Raw genomic sequence first — 17,934 nt, 5'->3', positions numbered from 1 at the left:
ATAAAGCAAAATGTTTACTAACTTTTTAATGAGAAACTAGTTTTTTTCTGTAAAACTTCATCTAAAGTACAATTAAAAAGAAGATGCAGCTTCTAGAGGGCACAGAGTTTGAGTTATTGGTGAGGTTCAATAAAAAAATATTTCATGATACTATGTCACAGGTGAATGAAGGGCGAGATAACTTGGAAAAGACCCTTGAACAAGCCAGTGAACGAAGAGCGCTGCAGAACTGTGCACTTTAGGGGTTTCAGGGTGCAAGAAGCTCCTGTGGGGTTGGGAAATAATTCAGGAAACCTTTTCTGTAGACCTTTGAGGCCACAGGACATGAAGAAGGGCAGTATTTTGATGGGGGTGCAGGTAGACATTTGTACTGCAGGAAGTGCGAGTGCGGCTGACTTGGAACAACTGGAATTGTAGTGTCGGTTAGTACTCCAGAGAGCTGAGAGAGGCCAGTGTTGGAGAAGAGGGAGGGGAGAGATGCACCTGTGCATAGATTTAGGTGGAACACAGAGAACATGATTGCCCAGCACGTTTAGATCACTCAGTTCATTCACTGAACAAGTAGTTTTTCCGCAAAACTGAGTTTACCTTTTTTGATTTCTTTATTTAATGTTTATTTCTCTTTCACTGGTTTTTGATCTTATCTCTGTTTTCTTTTTCTGTATGTTTATCTTGTTCTCCAACTTCTTTAGTTGAACACCTAGGTTGCTATTATTCGTTCTTGTCTAATATGAATATGTAAAACTATAAATTTTCTTCTAAGTATCACTTTTTCTATATCCTACATGTTTTGAAATATATTTTATTATCATTTCTTATTATTTTGTTTTATCTACTCCTGCATTGATCTTAGTGCTCCTAGTGGTTCAGTGGTTAAGTGTTTGGCTGCTAACTGAAAGGTTGGTGATTAACACCCACCAGCCACTCTGTGGGAGGAAAGACCTGGGGATCTGCTCTTGTTAAGAATTTAGCCTTAGAAACCATATGGGGCAGTTCTACTCTGTCTGGTAGGGTTGCTCTGAGTCAAAATTGATTTGAGGGCACACAATAACATCTTCTTTTTTTTTTTTTAATTATTGTTGTTGAGAGAACATAAACCAATTAAGCAGGTTCTACATGTACAATTCAGTGACACTAATTACATTCTTCGAGCTGTGTAACCGTTCTCACCCTGCTTTTCTGATTTGTTGCTCCCCATGAACATAAACTCCCTGCTCCCTAAGTTTCCTATCTAATCATTCTAGTTGCTGTTGTCAATTTGATCACATATAGATGGTTCTTAAGAGCACTGTGCTCAAGGCAGACATTCTTTGCTAGTTAAGCAAAACTATTGTTTGATTTTAAGAAGACTTCAGGGGATATTTTTGGTTTAATTTTAAAGATTATCTCAGGGCAGTAGTTTTGGGGGTTCATGAAGCCTCCATGGCTCCAGAAAGCTTGGAGTCCATGAAATTCTGTACTATACTTTCCCCCTTTTGATCAAGATTCTTCTATAGCATCTTTGATCAAAATTTTCGATAATGGTAGCTGGACACCATCAGTTCTTCTGGTCTCATGGTAAAACAAGTTGTTCATGGAGGCAATTAGCTGCACATTCCATTTCCTCCTCCTATTCCTGACTCTCCTTCTGTTGCCCCAGGCGAATGGAGACCAATTTTTGTGCCTCAGATGGCTGCTTGCAAGCTTTTAAGACCCCAGGTACTATGCAGTGAGCTAGGAGGTAGAACACAAGCACCAAACATGAAATTAGGCCAATTAACTGGTATGACCCATGAAACCATGACCCTAAACCTCCAAACCTAGGAACGAAATACTATGACGTGGTTGGTTGTACATAAGCAGCCTCAGGAGCTACTCTTTTTTTTTTTTCTTTTTTGTTGTTGTTGTAAATATGTCTATAACAGTTTTGCCAATTCAACTTTTAACAAATGTGCAACTTACTGACAGCAATTACATTAATCAGTTGTACAACCCTACTCTTAATCAATGTGATTTTTTCATCACAGTAAACCAAAATGCAACACTCCGTAAGCAATAGCTCCCCTCTTTCCTCCTTTTTCCCACCACTGGTTAAAAAAACAAAAACAAAAACAAATCTGTTGCCATCGAGTCAATTCCAACTCATAGCTACCCTATAGGACAGAGTAGAACTGCTCCATAGGGTTTCCAAGGAACAGCTGGTAGATTTGAACTGCTGCCCTTTTTGGTTAGCAGCTGAGCTCTTAAGCACTGCAACACCAGGGCTCTTTGTCTCTGTACACTTGCCTGTTCCTGTCATGTTATATAATTGCCTTTTTGTGATTGGCTTATTTCGCTCAGCCTAATGTCTTCAAGCTCTATCCATATCGTAGCATGTATGAAGACTTCGTTTCTCTCTCTGGCTGAGGAACAACATCTTACTTGTATTATCGTCAGAGTGTGTTCTGTGTAATATTGTTTCTTGACATTTGCTGTGATTTAGCCTACGGTTTAATGTGTAATGAGTTTTTGTAAATATTCATGTGTGCTTGAAAAGAATGTGTCCCCTCTAATTGTTGGGTACAGAGTTCTAGGAATTTCTGTTGGAACAAACTTGCTAATTTTGCTGTTCAGATCTTCGGTATCTTACTGATGTTTTTGGTCTGCTTGACCTTTTCATAATTGAGAAAGATGTCTTGAAATCTCTCATTATGAGGGATTGTTTGTTGATTTTTCCTGTTGCTCTGTTTTTGCTTTATGTAAATTTGAGGCTTTTTTTTTTAAGTACATGTAAGTTTAGAATTATTATAATCTATTTAGTGAATTTCAGCTGCCATCATTTATTGTCATTTCATCTATGTTTATTAATACTTTTTGTCTTAAGACTTATTTTTAAAGATTTTTTAAATTGTGGTAAGTATATATGTAACAAAACACTTGCCATTTCAACATTCTACACACGGACAGTCTGCTGACATTATGTTTATCATGTTGTCCAGCTACATTGTTTGGATCACTACTTGTCTGGCATATATATATTTTTTTCTTTCCTTTTGCTTTCAACTTTTCCATGTCCTTATGCTTTAGATGTGTCTCTTATAAATGACATACAACAAGATTTTAAAATCTATCCTGACACTCTGATGGGAAATCATGATTATTTTTAAAGACAATATAAGTTTTGAGTTACATACAGGTTTTGACTTTTTATTTACTTACTCATTGTTCATTGCATCTTGAAGTATATAATTTATTTCATTGTCCATTCAACCTTCTACAAATATTTATTGAGTGCCTGTGTTGTATCAAGGGCTTTTCTGGATGCTTAACATATGTTAGTGATTAAAATATACAGATTCCTTCCTTCATGGGGCTTACAATCTTTGGGGGAGATAGGCAATATAAATAATAGAATAAATTGTATGGTATTTGAGAACATGCTGAAGTGTTATGGAGCAAAGAGTAAGTAGAACAGAGAAAGGGGGATCAGGTGTGTTTATGAATGGGTGATAGGGAGGGTGTAGAAGGAGATCAGATTGCAATATTAAATAGAGTGGTCCTTCATAACTTCATTAAGTACAGGATTCTTGGTGGTAAACTCATTTATTAGTAAATGTCTTTATTTTTGTCACCAAAAGGTAGTTTTTTTTAAGCACCCTTTTCTGGATTTATAGTTACTGTTACTTTTTCTCTTTGTACCTTGAAGATACTGTACCGGTGTCTGCTGGCTCTCTCTAGGCTGCTGGGAATTCTGCTGTCATTCTATCGTAGGTGCTCTTTCCTCTCTCTGGGACCTTTCCTTTGTCTCTGACTTTCTGGAGAGCTGGATTCTTGTTTTTCATCAGTTCTGGGAAAATTGAGCCATTATTTCTTTAAGTATTTTCCCTCCCTTATTCTGTTTCTTCTAGTTTGATATATATTAGACTTTCAACCGTATCTCTTACTAGCTCATATTTTCCATCCTTTTTCCTCTCTAATTACAATTGCAATTCAAATGTATGTTAAATGTGCATTATACCTTCAGGAAAAATTGTTCATGACCTGATTGTTTTGAATTCTTGGTTATGTACTTTAAAATGTATCAGTCATTGATTTGTAAAATTTACATACATTGAAATAAAAAAAACCCCATATACTTCTTAAGATTACAATTCAATGAATTTTGACAAGTGGGTAAAATCATATAACTCATCCCGGTCAAGATATAAAACATTATCATTACTAGAGAAAGTTTTCTCATGCCCTTTCCTATTAGTGCCCATAGAAGACAATGACTCTTCATCATAGTTTACCTGTTATGAAACTTCATCTAAGTCAAATCATACAGTATGTGTTATTTTGTGGCCAGCTTACTTTATTCAGTATATGTCTGAAAGATTATCCATATTGTTGTATATATCGATAGTTTCTTTTTATTGCTGAGAAGTCCTCGCTTGTTGACTGCATCACAATTTGTTTACCTATCCCCTGTTGATAGACATCTGAATTGTTTCTGGGTTTCGGCTACTGCGAATAAAGGTGTTATGAATGTTCTTGACAAGTCTTTTTGTGACAGATATTTTTACTTCTCTAGGGTAAATACTTAGGAGTTTGATGGATGGGTTATGGGTTATAACTAGGTTTATATCTAATTTAGAATTTTAAAATTTTGATTTAGAATTTTAAAATTGTGATTAGTATTTCTTCCTGATAAAGAAGAGGTCAAATTGGGTATATTTACCTTTTTATTTTTAACCTGATTTTTGAAGCCCTTGAGATGTGTTCTGTAAGTATTTTGATTGGATGAATACAATTTAATGACCTAGTTAATGTCACCTTATGTTTGCTGTCTTTAACTGGTGGTTCATCACGGATATAAATTGAAGAATACGTGAATAAGAATAAAAGTGATCTGAAGCTGTGTGTAAGTACCATTGCAGTCATATGTACAGTTAGGTATACCACCTCTCACACAGCGAGGATGGCGAGGGCTTCGTCTCAATTTGGACATGTTATGAGGAGTGGGGGGTGGCCCTGGAGAAGGGCATTGTGCTTGGTAAAGTAGAGGGTCAGTGAAAGACAGGAAGACCCTCAACAAGATGGGTTGACACAGTGGCTGCAGTAGTGGGCTCAAACACAGCAACCATTGTGAGGATGTGCAGGACTGGGCAGCGGTTCATTGTGTTGTAATGGGGTTGCTGTGAGTCGGAACTGACTAGACGGCACCTGACAACAGCAACACGTACTCACTTGACGTACTCACTGAGGCTTTCAAACAGTTCCATTTTAAAGAGAAGAAACTCACAATTTGTTACTTGATAGATTATTTATAAGACAAAATTAAAACCACTGCCTTTCTACCTTTAATATTGCAAACCGTAGAACATGTATAGGAAATCTGCCACTTGGAAAACACTTCTTTACAATCTTCAAGGGTTTGGAATTTTTAGGAAGCCCTCTGGAACTTTGTTACAGTATGAATTTATAATTAATGATGTAATCCAGATGTATTAAAGCCTCTTAAAAGCATCTTTTATCCACTTTATTTTTGTTTCAAGCTAAAAGTCTTTCTGACTTTGTCGAGTGATTTAGGGTGTAAATAAAATCTAAGGTTTTTATTTAATATAAAATTGTATTCTGTGTCTTAGATACGTTTGGCACTAATTTCTATAGTGCTGCAGAGATACTTAATGCGTGTTTATTAAATAAAGAAAATAAAAGATTATTTAGGAATAGATACCTTGACTGTTGTTTACAAGAAACAATGTTTATAGTACTGCCCACCAGAAAGGTGATTTTCTAAAAGGGGAAGAGAAAAGTAATTAGGTATTCTGACATTGAGATTTTATCTGGTTTCAGCCAATCCAGGTGCATGAGAGTAGGAAACTCTAGATAAACCATACATTATTTATGTACACTGCATATATTCTGAGCCTGCAGTGGCCCCATTGCAGGGTTTGTGGGAGTTAGACCCAAGTCTAGGTCTCCTGTAGCCAGTGCCATCTTTCCATGTTTAGTACGTTCAAAGATGTTAGGAATGATAGCTGGCATTGTTGTACTGTAATTTAGGGCCTAAGTCATCTGCTTTTTTCAAGTCATACCAGTTATAATACTGTTCTCAAACCTAACAAAGGTATACTAAGAGGGTTTGGTATATTTTTGGAAAAAATGTATTTCTGTCTTTTATATTGTGTTAGGATACCTCCATGATACAGCAATTTCAGGATGCACCTATACATCTGAGATATTATTCTTATATTTTAGCCATTTTATATTTGAATATTTCTGTACAAAAGAAGGACAGGGTTAATGAGATATATAACTGATAAATAGCATCTCCTGGCAGATTTCAGAGTTAGAGTACTAGTTAGAGGTTTACTTTTCTGATGGAAAGTATCCTAACTTTAAGGAATTTGCTCCTTTTAAAGTAGTTTACACGTGTTACTTAATTTAATTCTTACAATAACTGAGTAACAGCCATCTCTATTTTGCAGCAGGGAAAAATGAAAACTTTTGACATTAAGCCCGAGGTCCTGGAATTTAGAGAGTGATTACTAGTTTATTGGTTACTTCAGTAAGTTTTATTTCAGCGTTTTCCCTAAGACAGCATCTATGCTAACTGTATACCCATGTTTATTCTGAAGGGGCTTATAGTTCACATAGTTGTTTTTTAGTCACAGTTTTATCAAACAAGTAATGTGAAAAGCAGCTTTCACTCAAGGACAGTAGGTGCATGTGTATTTGTGTGGTGCATGTATTTTTCAAAAACTATTTATGGAGTGTAAGAGTTTAATAGCAGTTCTTTACAGTAACAGTCATTGTGTGTTTTGTAACCTTTCTAAGATTTCATTCCTGTACATGAACTCTATGAAAATTATTATGACTAAAATACCAATGTTTGCCTTCCACCTAGTTTATCTGCACTTCATAAAAATGCTTAAATATTACTTCATCATCCTTAAATTTGCTTTTCAGTATGTGAAGTCTATGAACTAATTCTTGAATATTTATGAAGTAATTCTGATTTTTCCAGGTGTTGCAGGCCCTTAGGAATATTTAGGTTAATTTAGAACAGGATTCTCCATGTTTTGCTTGATTTTTCATTTTTCAAAACCAGATTACAGTACATCCATCTGTGTGTAATCCTGACATCGGTTTTTGTGTCTCAGTAGTAGTTCAGTTAGGCATAAGATTTTCATCTTTCACAATATCCTGATTGAAATGCTAGAATAGTTGATTTACAAACAATATATATCACTGCATATATATTATATATTCTCTCAGTAAAATTCTATTTTATAGAATGCTTGGGTAGGATCAGCAATTGTAGTTAATAAAAAAGAACCAATAAAGAATCCCTTCTCTTGAGTTTTGTTGTCGTTGTTAAGGAAAGTTATTTTACAGTGTCTATTTGTTTGAGACACGGGAGAAAGATATGGCAGTCAGCTTCTGTAAAGATTTACAGCCTTGGAAACCCTGTGGGGCAGTTCTACTCTGCCCTGTAGGGTCGCTATAAGTCAGAATCAACTCCATGGCAGTGGGTTTTAGGTTTTTTTGTTTGAGTGTTGTCTGTTTCTAAAAACAAACAGTATTTAAGACCAATTCTTTTTTTTTTTTTTAATTTTATTGTGCTTTAAATGAAAGTTTACAATTCAAGTCAATTTCTCATACAAAAGTTTATACACACGTTGTTATGTGACCCTAGTTGCTCTCCCTACGATGTGACAGCACACTCCTTCTTTCCACCTTGTGTATCTTGTGTATGTTCAACCAGCTGCTGTCCTCCTCTGCCTTCCAGTCTCGCCTCCAGACGGGAGCTGCCCACGTAGTCTCATGTGCCCACTTGAGCTAAGAAGCACACTCCTCATCAGTATCATTTTATGTCTTTTAGTCCAGTCTAATCTTTGTCTGAAGAGTTGGCTTAGTTTTAGTTTTAGTTTTGGGCTGACAGAGAATCCAGGGGCCATGACCTCTGGGGTCCCTCCAGTCTCAGTCAGACCATTAAGTCTGGTGCTGTTACTAGAATTTGAGGTCTGCATCCCACTTTTTTTCTGCTACATCAGGGATTCTCTGTTGTGTTCCCTGTCAGGGTGGTCATTGGTGGCAGCTGGGCACCATCTAGTTCTTTTGGTCTCAAGCTGATGGAGTCTGTGTTTTACGTTGCCTTTTCTGTCCCTTGGGCTCATGTTTTCCTTGTATCTTTGGTGTTCTTCATTTTGCTTTGCTCCAGGTGGGTTGAGACCAATCAATGCAGCTTAGATGGCCACTTGCTAGCTTTTAAGACCCCATAAGCCACTCACCAAAGTGGGATACAGAACGTTTTCTTAATAAATTTCGTTATGCTAGATGACCTAGATGTCCCCTGAAACCGTGGTCCCCAGACCCCACCCCGGCTACTCTGTCCCTTGAAGTCTTTGGTTGTATGCAGGAAACTTCTTAGCTTTTAGTTTAGTTGTGTGACTTCCCCTGTATCGTGTGTTGTGCTTCCCTTCACCTAAAATAATTCTTGTCTACTGTCTAATTAGTGAATACACACTCCCTCCCTCCCACCCCCATAATCACTGAAGAATATTTTCTTCTGTGTTTAAACCTTTTCTTAAGTTCTTACAGTAGTGGCCTCATACAATATTTGTCCTTTTGTGACTGACTAGTTTCACTCAGCATAATGCCTTCCAGATTCCTCCGTGGTATGAGATGTTTTCACGGATTCGTTGTTGTTCTTTATCGTTGTGTAGTATTCCATTGTATGAATATACCATAATTTGTTTATCCATTCATCCATTGATGGACACCTGGGTTCTTTCCATTGTTTGCTATTGTAAACAGTGCTGCAGTGAACATGGGTGTGCATATATCTATTTGTGTGAGGGCTCTTATTTCTCTAGGGTATATTCCAAGGAGTGGGATTGCTGGATTGTATGGTAGTTCTATTTCTAGCTTTCTAAGGAAGTGCCAGATCAATTTCCAAAGTGGTGGTACCATTTTACATTCCCACCAGTGGTGTGTAAGTGTCCCCGTCTCTCCACAACCTCTCCAACGTTTATTATTCTGTGTTTTTTGGATTAATGCTAGCCTTTTTGGGGTGAGATAGTATCTCATTGTAGTTTTGATTTGCATTTCTCTAATGGCTAATGATTGTGAGCATTTCCTCATACATCTGTTAGCCACCTAAATGTCTTCTTTGGTGAGGTGTCTGTGCATATCCTTTGCCCATTTTTAATTGGGTTGTCTTTTCGTTGTTGAGGTTTTGCAGTATCTTGTAGATTTTAGAGATTAAACGCTGATTGGATTTGTTGTAGCCAAAAACTTTTTCCAGTCTGTAGCTTGTCTTTTGACTTTTTTTGTGAAGTCTTCGGATGAGTGTGTTTGATTTTTAGGAGCTCCCGGTTATCTAGTTTCTCTTCTGGTGTTTGTGCATTGTTAGTAATGTTTTTTATACTGTTTATGCCATGTATTAGGGCTCCTAGTGTTGTCCCTGTTTTTTTTTTCTTCCATGGTCTTTATCATTTTAGGTTATATTTAGGTCTTTGATCCATTTTGAGTTAGTTTTTTTGTGTGGTGTGAGCTATGGGTCTTGTTTCGTTTTTTTGCAGATGGATATCTAGTTATGCCAGCACCATTTGTTAAAGAGACTGTCTTTTCCCCATTTAACGGACTTTGGACCTTTGCCTAATTTTAGCTGCTCATAGGTGGATGAGTTTATGTCTGAATTCTTAATTATGTTCCATTGAAGACGAAGTCTTTAACTAATATGTAGTATGTTCATGGTGAACAAGATAGAATTTAGAGCAAGAACCATAGAAACATAGGTGATTGCATGTAAGTACCTTTTCCTTTTTGTGGTCTACTGTACCTCTGGATTTGTAAATTTGCTTTAATGAAAAATCTTTTTTTTTTTCCTTCTGCTTTTAGTATTTAAATACACCTTCTGAGGTGACCCCAGGAGCTCGCTGACTTTTCTGATGATTGCCTTAGTCTGGCATTTTAAGAAGTCCTTAACCAGGGCTCCCTGTAGATAAAGTGTTGCTGAGTAGTGTGAGCAGTAAATCACATGGGAGATGGAGTTGCTTCTGAACCTGAGGCCATGCCTGGCTCTCTCTTTGATGTATGCTTGGGGGGTAAGGATGGGTATTTGGGGTTCCGGAAGTCAGCTGGAAAACCAGTGCCCTAGGATGAGAACACTACCATGGCTACTGTGCTAACCTGAAGACCTACAGTAACACTTCTTTTTTATTCTGTAAGAAATATTTATTTGTTTGTCTTCATGAAACTTTTTTCCACCCTCCTCTAATTCTGATTTTTATCCAGGGGTGTAAAGCCTGTCTGTCCTGCACAGATCAGCACAGGAGAGTGTAGGCTAATGTTATGAGGCAGCTGTCTACATTCCTTGGTCAGTATTCAACCCTGAGTTGATCCTGTTCCCCTGAGGAAAGGAGTCTTTTCATTTCTGCCTCTGCCCTTCCACAGACTAAAGGAAACACTCCCCATTTATTTTTAATGCTTTCCTTAGGTAATTTCTATCTTATAGGAGATTTTCAAGAATACGAAGAACTCTTATATGCCCTTCACCCTGATTCACAGTTTTTAACATTTTGCCACATTTGCTTTGTCCTTTCTTTTCTCTCTCTCTGTGTGTATGTTATGATTATTTTTCAATATTTTGTTTTATTTTTGTTGTTACTGAGAATATACAAAGCAAACACATATACCAGTCAGGTGTCGACATGTACAATTACTGACATTGATTATGTTCTTTGAGATGTGCAGGCATTCTCAGCCTCCTTTTCTGAGTTGATCCTCCTCTGTTAACATAAACTCACTGCTCCCTAAGGTTCCTATCTAATCTTTTGAGTTGCTGTTGTCAGTTAGATCCCATACAGATAGTTCTTAAAAAAGCATAATGCTCAAAGTAGACATTCTTTACTGGTTAAGCTGAACTATGGCTTTAAGAAGACTTCAGGGGATATTTTTGGTTTAAGGTTTAAGGATTATCTCAGAGCAGTAGTTTCAGGGGTTCAGCCATCCTTCATGGCTCCAGAAAGTCTAGAGTCCATGAGAATTTTAAATTCTGCTCTGCAGTTTCCCCCTTTTGATCAGAATTCTTCTATAAGATCTTTGACCAAAATGTTTAGTAATGATAGGCAAGCACCATCCAGTTCTTCTGTCTCATGGCAAAAGAAGCAGTTGTTCAAAGAGGCAGTTTGCCACACATTCCATTTCCTTCTTCTATTCCTTACTCTCCTCCTTCCTCTGTTGCTCCAGGTGAATAGACACCAATTGTTGTGCCTTGGATGGCTGCTTGCAAGCTTTTAAGATCTCAGGCATTATGTAACAACTAGGAGGCAAACCAGAAGCACTAAATGTGTTATTAGGCCAAGTAACTGGCTTGTCCCATGAAACCATGACCTTAAACCTCCAAACCAAGGAACCAAATCCTGTGAGAAGTAGTGTCAGCAGCTACTCTTTTTTTTTTGTCATCAATATAAGTATAACTATCACACAACTTCTGCGAATTCAACTTTTTACAAGTGTACAACTTATTGACAGCATTAATTAACCATGCAGCCCAACCCTTAATCAATGAGCTTTTTCTATCACCGGACCAAAACTCAGTACTCCATAAGCAATAACCCCCACTCCTCCCCTGCATTCCGTCCTTGGTAAGCACTAATAAACTTTGGTCTCTATACATTTGCCTGTTACTGTCTTTTTATATAAGTGAGTTCTTACAGTATTTCTCCTTTTGTGATTGATTGATTTCACTCAGCATAACGTCTTCAAACTCCATCCATATTGCAGCATGTATCAAGACTTCATTTAACCTACTGGCTGAATAGTATACCATTGTATGAATGTATCACATTTTGTTTATCCATTCATCCGTTAATGGACATTTAGAGCTGCAATGAACATTGGTGTACAACGTTCAAATGACCACGAAACACAAAAAGATGCACAACATCACTAGCCATCAGACAGTTACAAATCAAAACCACAATGAGATACCATTTCACGCCCACTAGGATGGCTAAAAAAGGAGCCCTGGTGGCGCCGTGGTTAAGTGCTGGGCTCCTAATGGAAAGGTTGGCTGTTTGAACCCACCAGCCACTCCACGGGAGACAGAGGTAGCAATGTGCTGTCATAAAGATTTCAGCCTTGGAAACCCTATGGGGCACTTCTGCTGTGTTCTGTGGGGCCGCTATGAGTTGGCATCGACTCGAGGGCAGTCATTTGGCTTTTTTTTTTTTTTAAAGATTGGCTAAAGTTAAAAAAAAAAAAAAAAATGTTGGCAAGGGTGTGGGGCAAATGGAACCCTTATCCACTGATAGTAGGAAGGCAAAGTCGTTCTGCCCTGTAGAAAACAGTGTGGTGGTTCCTCATGGAACTAAAAATAGAACTACCATATGGCCTAGAAATTCCACTCCTAGGTATATATATACACATTATTTTTCTCAATCTTTTGAGAGAGAGTAAGTTACAGGCATGAGATCCTTTTACCTCGAAATACTTTAGTAAAATATTTCTTAAGAACAAGGACATTCTTTTATGACCACAATATGGTTATCAAAACAGGAAATTTAATGTTGATAAAGTATTTGCTATCTATAATTCATGTTTTCCAAAATGTTCCAGTACTGTCCTTTATTGCACATTTTCTCCCAATTCTTAGTGGGATACAGAAGCCTCAGAGGCAGGAGGCAGCTGCTTCTAGTCACTAAGTGTAAAACTCCTCAAGCATGTGGAGCCTGGGACAAGACGCAGAAACACAAAGCTGCCTCCCAGGAACACACAGCTTTCTCTGACACAGTTGGCAAGTATGTTATTGATAACAGCAGAGAAGGGAGCTGGCTATGAAGTTTCACCAGCAAGTGACTGTCAGAGAAAATGACAGAGCAGCATACTTCAAGATCGTAAATGCCATTCTCTTCATTTATTGTGCTGAGTCAATTACTTTTAGAAGTTTGTATAGAGTATTTTTTTTTTTTAAATACTAAAAATGCCATGTATTACACCACAGATCTTTTCTTTTACAGATTTTCCATCAGGAACTTATTTCTTGAGATTAAGGAGGCACTGTTACATACTGTAATTGATATTAAATTACTGATTGTTTTCCATTAAAAAGCCACGTTAGTCTTAGCAACACTATACCCTTTGTTCAGGATTTTTCAGTAGAAAATACATTTTGACTTGAACAGGATTTAAATGGTGACTTGGTAATGGATAGTTTTAGGAGATTGCTCAGTTCTACTTATTGAGGATTAGCTCCGATTTTATGTTATGTCGTGACTGTTCTGAGAAATGCTGTGTCGTCCTATCAACTTGTCACACACCATGCTTTGCAGATACTCATGCCACTTTTGCTTCACAGGAAAATGACTCAGGCACTTTGGACACAGTGGGTGCTGTGGTTGTGGATCAAGAAGGTAACGTTGCTGCTGCTGTCTCCAGTGGAGGCTTGGCCTTGAAACATCCAGGGAGAGTGGGGCAGGTAATTAATTATGGGTTTTTAAAGCCAGCTTTTCAAATTAAAGCATGGAATTTTTTAGCTCACAATTTTTTTAAACCTTTTCTTTAAGAAAAAATAAATGATGTCACTGGTGTTTAACATTTATTTAATATAAATCATCAACCAAATACCTTTTCAAGATTGTGATATTTACAATTGGTAATAAACTAGAATGCTTCTTAGAATCGAGGGTGGCGAGACTTGTCTCGCTTACTTTGGACGTGTCATCCGCAAGGACCAATCACTTAAGAAGAGCATCATGCTGGGTAAAGTAGAGGGTCAGTGAAAAAGAGGGAGACCCTCAATTAGATGGATTGACACAGTGGCTGCAACAATGGGCTCAAACATAACAGCCATTGTGAGGATCACACAGGACCAGGCAGTGTTTTGTTGTGTTGTACATGGGGTTGCTATGAGTTGGAGCAGACTGGAAGGCAACTAACAGGAATAATCCTATGTTTTAGCATTTTCAGTAGGGTGGGCACTGACCTAGATATCTAGTAGACATTTAACAAATATGTGTTGATTTGCATTTACTTGTAAATGTCACTCTATTTAGGAGCAAGCAGTATCTGACTATATTGTTGATTGCTCTTTAGGAGGGAAAATGATTTTAAAGTTACACATTTTGTGTGCTCCTCAAAGAACAGTAATGTGTTGACTCTTTACATTCCTCCCCGGTCAGGCATTTCAGCCATTTTATAGACTGACCGGTATTTCACATCACTGACACACGATCCCACTCATGAATTCTAGAAATAAAAAAGGTCTGATTGCTGTGAAACTTGCCTATTCCCAGTTTACTTGCACATTCTCTTACCTCCTCCCCAGTCTATAGGCTTTAGTCCTATATTGAGAACCAACAGTCTATTTGCTTTAGTAAGTTTTCTGAGTATAAACCAATTTGGCATACTACTCACTAGGTGCTTAATAAATATTTGTGGAGTGAACAAGTGAATTGGACATTCTTATGGAGCCTGTGAAAGCAGTTGCAGGGGGTGTGTTTCCCCTGGGTCTTTGGATCTTGGGTTACATGTGGAGCACTGTCTGGTGTGCTGTGTTTCCCTTGTTCCTCACATTTGAAGAAGAGTCAGTGTCTCAGTTGGTTTGGTCATGGTGGTTAGCGAATGCTTGGAGCAGAAGGATCTGATTCATGGAGGGCATCCTTGTAAAGCCGTAAGTGGTGGTCCCTGATCTGCTCTTTATTGTGGATAAGCCACTCACAATCCTGTAGTGGGTGGAGAGAGGAGAGAATAATTAACTTCGTGTTACTCTTTGCCTACCATACCAAGGGGATTTATGGAGAATGATTACTCAACATGTTCACAATGCTTTGAACTCATTATAAAAAGCTTTTGTCCAGTCATGGTGCTTTTCACATTATAAAAACACTGTGTATTTGTCAAGTTTGGAAAAGAAAACCAAGTTTGGTGTATCGGATTTGGATGTCCTGGTGGAGAGAGAGAAGCCCTCAGAACCGCATTTGTTACATAATAATTCCCGGTACTTTCTCAATGGTTTCTGTTTGTTTTGGTTAACATAATAGCAACAACAGGGGCAAGGATGGTCCTGGACTATGTTAGCAGGATGTTTCATGTAACAGTTTTGAAGCCATTCTGCCACTGCACATGGGATTGTCCTGGAAAAAGAAGTACTTCTGTAAAATTTAGATGTTTATTTGCCCCAGTCGGCTAGCTTATGAAAACACAGTTTGTGAGAGGTGAAAATTTAAGAAGGAATGTGGAGGAGGGAAGTAATGGTGCTTAAAGGAAAAGATAGTTGTTTAATGGGGCTGTATTGCTTAGAAGAGCTATGAAAAAAAAAAAGAAGAAGAGCTATAAGAAGTTTGGAAATATGTAACCATCAGATGGAAAGTAAAGAGCTGTTTTAGACAGTTGGGATGCTGTTGTATTTAAGCTGATGCAGGAGAACTCAGTTGCAGAAGGGAACAAATACAGCAGCTAAGTTGTATCAAACAGTCATTTTTTTTTAATGTGATAAATAGAACTAGTACTTTTTAAATACGTTATTACATAAAAAAATTTTTATGTAATGCACAAATGAGCTATTTAAAATTTTTAACACATTACCCTATTCTAGATATATGATAACAGTTCAGATGTTGGAATGTCAGTGTGAGCTAGAACTTAGTTGCTTCTTTACTTTACACTAGTAATTAGAACTTACAACTTAGACATGAGAAAGTACTTATATTCCAACCCTCTGTCCCAAAATATGCACACACTGTACACAGACACCAAATAGTCAGTTGAGTTTAGTAGTTAAGACTGTGGGCTTTGGATTCAGGTAAACCTTTATTCTAACCCCAGCTCCCCAGTTACTAGGTCTCTTACTTAGGGCAAGTTACTCAACATCTTTAAGCTTCAGCTCTCAGCTCTCAAAACTGTAAAATGAGGGTAAATAGCTACCTTACAAAGTTCTAGAAGATTAAATGAAATAATGCCCTTAAACTATTTATCATAGTTCTTAGTAAGAACAGCTGTACCTTCCATTTACTAAATTCTTATGTGTTAGGCATGGTGGTCAACATATATGTCAATTCATGTGATTCTGTGACAAAACTGTAAGGCGGATGTTTTTATTATCTTCATTTTTTAGAGGAAACTAAGGCCCAGAGATTTGATGATACTACTAATAATTAAAAAATGTTTATATTAAATAATATTTATATGACTGACTTTACTGCATGATACATTTTAATTTTACTACCAAAAAAATAAATAAATAAATCTTCGTTTGATTTGTTTGTTTTTTAGACCTGCTTAAGTGTGCTGTGTTTTGCCCAAAGACGTGGATAAGAAACCACTGATCTTGTATCATAAAAGCTCGGCTGCTAACCAGAAGGTCGACAATTCGAATCCACTAGCCACTCCTTGGAAACCCTATGGGACAGTTATACTCTGTCCTATAGGGTCGTTGTGAATCAGAGTCGATTTGATGGCAATAGGCTTGGTTTGGTTTGGGTTATAACTAACACAGCCTAACCAATTTCAGAAAGCTCAGAAGAGAGATGACTTTAGGTTGTGAAATTGGGGGTGGAAGATGTTATAAAGGAAATTTAATTAGAAGAAACAAAGGGTGAGAATAAATCTTCTTACCTTTCTAGAAAGAGATGATCTCCACTAGATATCTAAGAGGTGGCCCTATTTTCTGTTTTTTAATATCTTTGGTATTGTGTAGGCTCCTGGCCAAGCTAATTGCAGGGAGTGGGAAGGAGAAATTTCCAGGACTTTGGATAGAGGAAGAACAGGACCTCCCACTGGATTGTGGTGTTCTCTGATGCTTTGGCTGACACACCACGTGTCTTAGGGAGAACCCATTAAAAGGCCAGTTGTACTCTAAAATCCATGTGTTGAATTACTTCTGTAAAGCTTTCAGTTGCCACATTACCTAGCAGTGTTGCATGTTTTAGAAACATGGTATTCTCAAAGGCAACAATAGATTTTCTACTGTCTGCTGTACTGAAAGTGTTGTGTTCAGTGCTGGTACTACTTTTAAGAGGGATGTTTTCAGAGACAATTGAGAATGGCAGTTGTGGTCACATAAACATGAGAGACTTCATTTCCAACGGATCCCAGCACTCTTTCTCACTTGGCCCTGGATAAGGTTCCAGAAACTTCCACGAGACAGAGCCCTGGGCAGTTACAGCTAGTCAATCAGGCAGAAGAATTTAAGCTTATGTATCATTCTGGACTCTGGATTATTTCTCAGGGAAGGTAATTAGGGAAGTCGCATGGGGAATAGTTCCCAAGTCTGGGATTCTTTAATAGAGAAATTAGCCCATTGCTGTCAAGTCGATTCCGACTCACAGAAACCCTATAGGACAGAGTAGAACTTCCCCCTGGTGTTTCCAAGTCCTGTAGTCTTTGGAGAAGGAGACTGCCACATCTTTCTCCCACAAAGTGCCTGGTGGACTTGAACCACCGACCTTTCGGTTAGCAGCTGAGCGCTTATCCACTGCACCACCAGGGCTCCTTCAAAGAAAAATTAGGGGACTAGAATAGCTCTTTTAAAAAAAAACTGTACGACTGTGGGGGAGGTTACAGTATTTCCAAAGAGTAGGACCAGGACGCGTGGGTGGAAATTATGATAAAGCAGATATTTGCTTAATCTAAGGAAGAATTTTCCACCAGTGGAAGTGTCCAAAAGGGGAATAGTTTCTCACCTGAGGTAGTGAGATTCTCCATACTGGAAGTGCCTGGGATTTTTCATTGAGATTCTTGTTCTGGTAGGATATTGGAGGAAATGAATTCTAAGATTTTCATAAAAAGAAAATAGCACAGTAAAGGTGAAGTGTGTCTGGTCACCATTTCCAGTCTTAGCTCATTCCCTAAGTCCTCAGAAAAGAGCCCCTAGAGAATAATAACCCTGCTTTATGGAGATATCTTTTTCCTCCATCAATGGTAGTGAATACAATGTTTTGGTACAGCTTGCTTTTTTTCCCACTCAACAGTATGTCATGTAGA

General features: G+C 37.8%; 1 protein-coding gene across 14 annotated transcripts in view; it reads left to right on the top strand.

Annotated features, from left to right (window-relative positions):
• Positions 1-17,934, top strand: part of TASP1 (taspase 1) — a 353,923-nt gene that overhangs the window by 154,066 nt on the left and 181,923 nt on the right. For all 14 annotated transcript variants that reach the window (XR_007515372.1, XR_007515370.1, XR_007515371.1 and 11 more), the window contains one exon: positions 13,310-13,429. Coding sequence is in view for 11 of the 14 variants with exons in the window: in XM_049868965.1 (XP_049724922.1) it covers positions 13,310-13,429 (120 nt within the window). In the remaining 3 variants the exon portion in view is untranslated. The remainder of the gene's footprint in view (positions 1-13,309; positions 13,430-17,934) is intronic.

This window comes from Elephas maximus, chromosome 25 (assembly GCF_024166365.1).
Source record: "Elephas maximus indicus isolate mEleMax1 chromosome 25, mEleMax1 primary haplotype, whole genome shotgun sequence".
Lineage (NCBI taxonomy): Eukaryota > Metazoa > Chordata > Mammalia > Proboscidea > Elephantidae > Elephas > Elephas maximus.
This window is presented reverse-complemented; position numbering and strand designations above follow the sequence as displayed.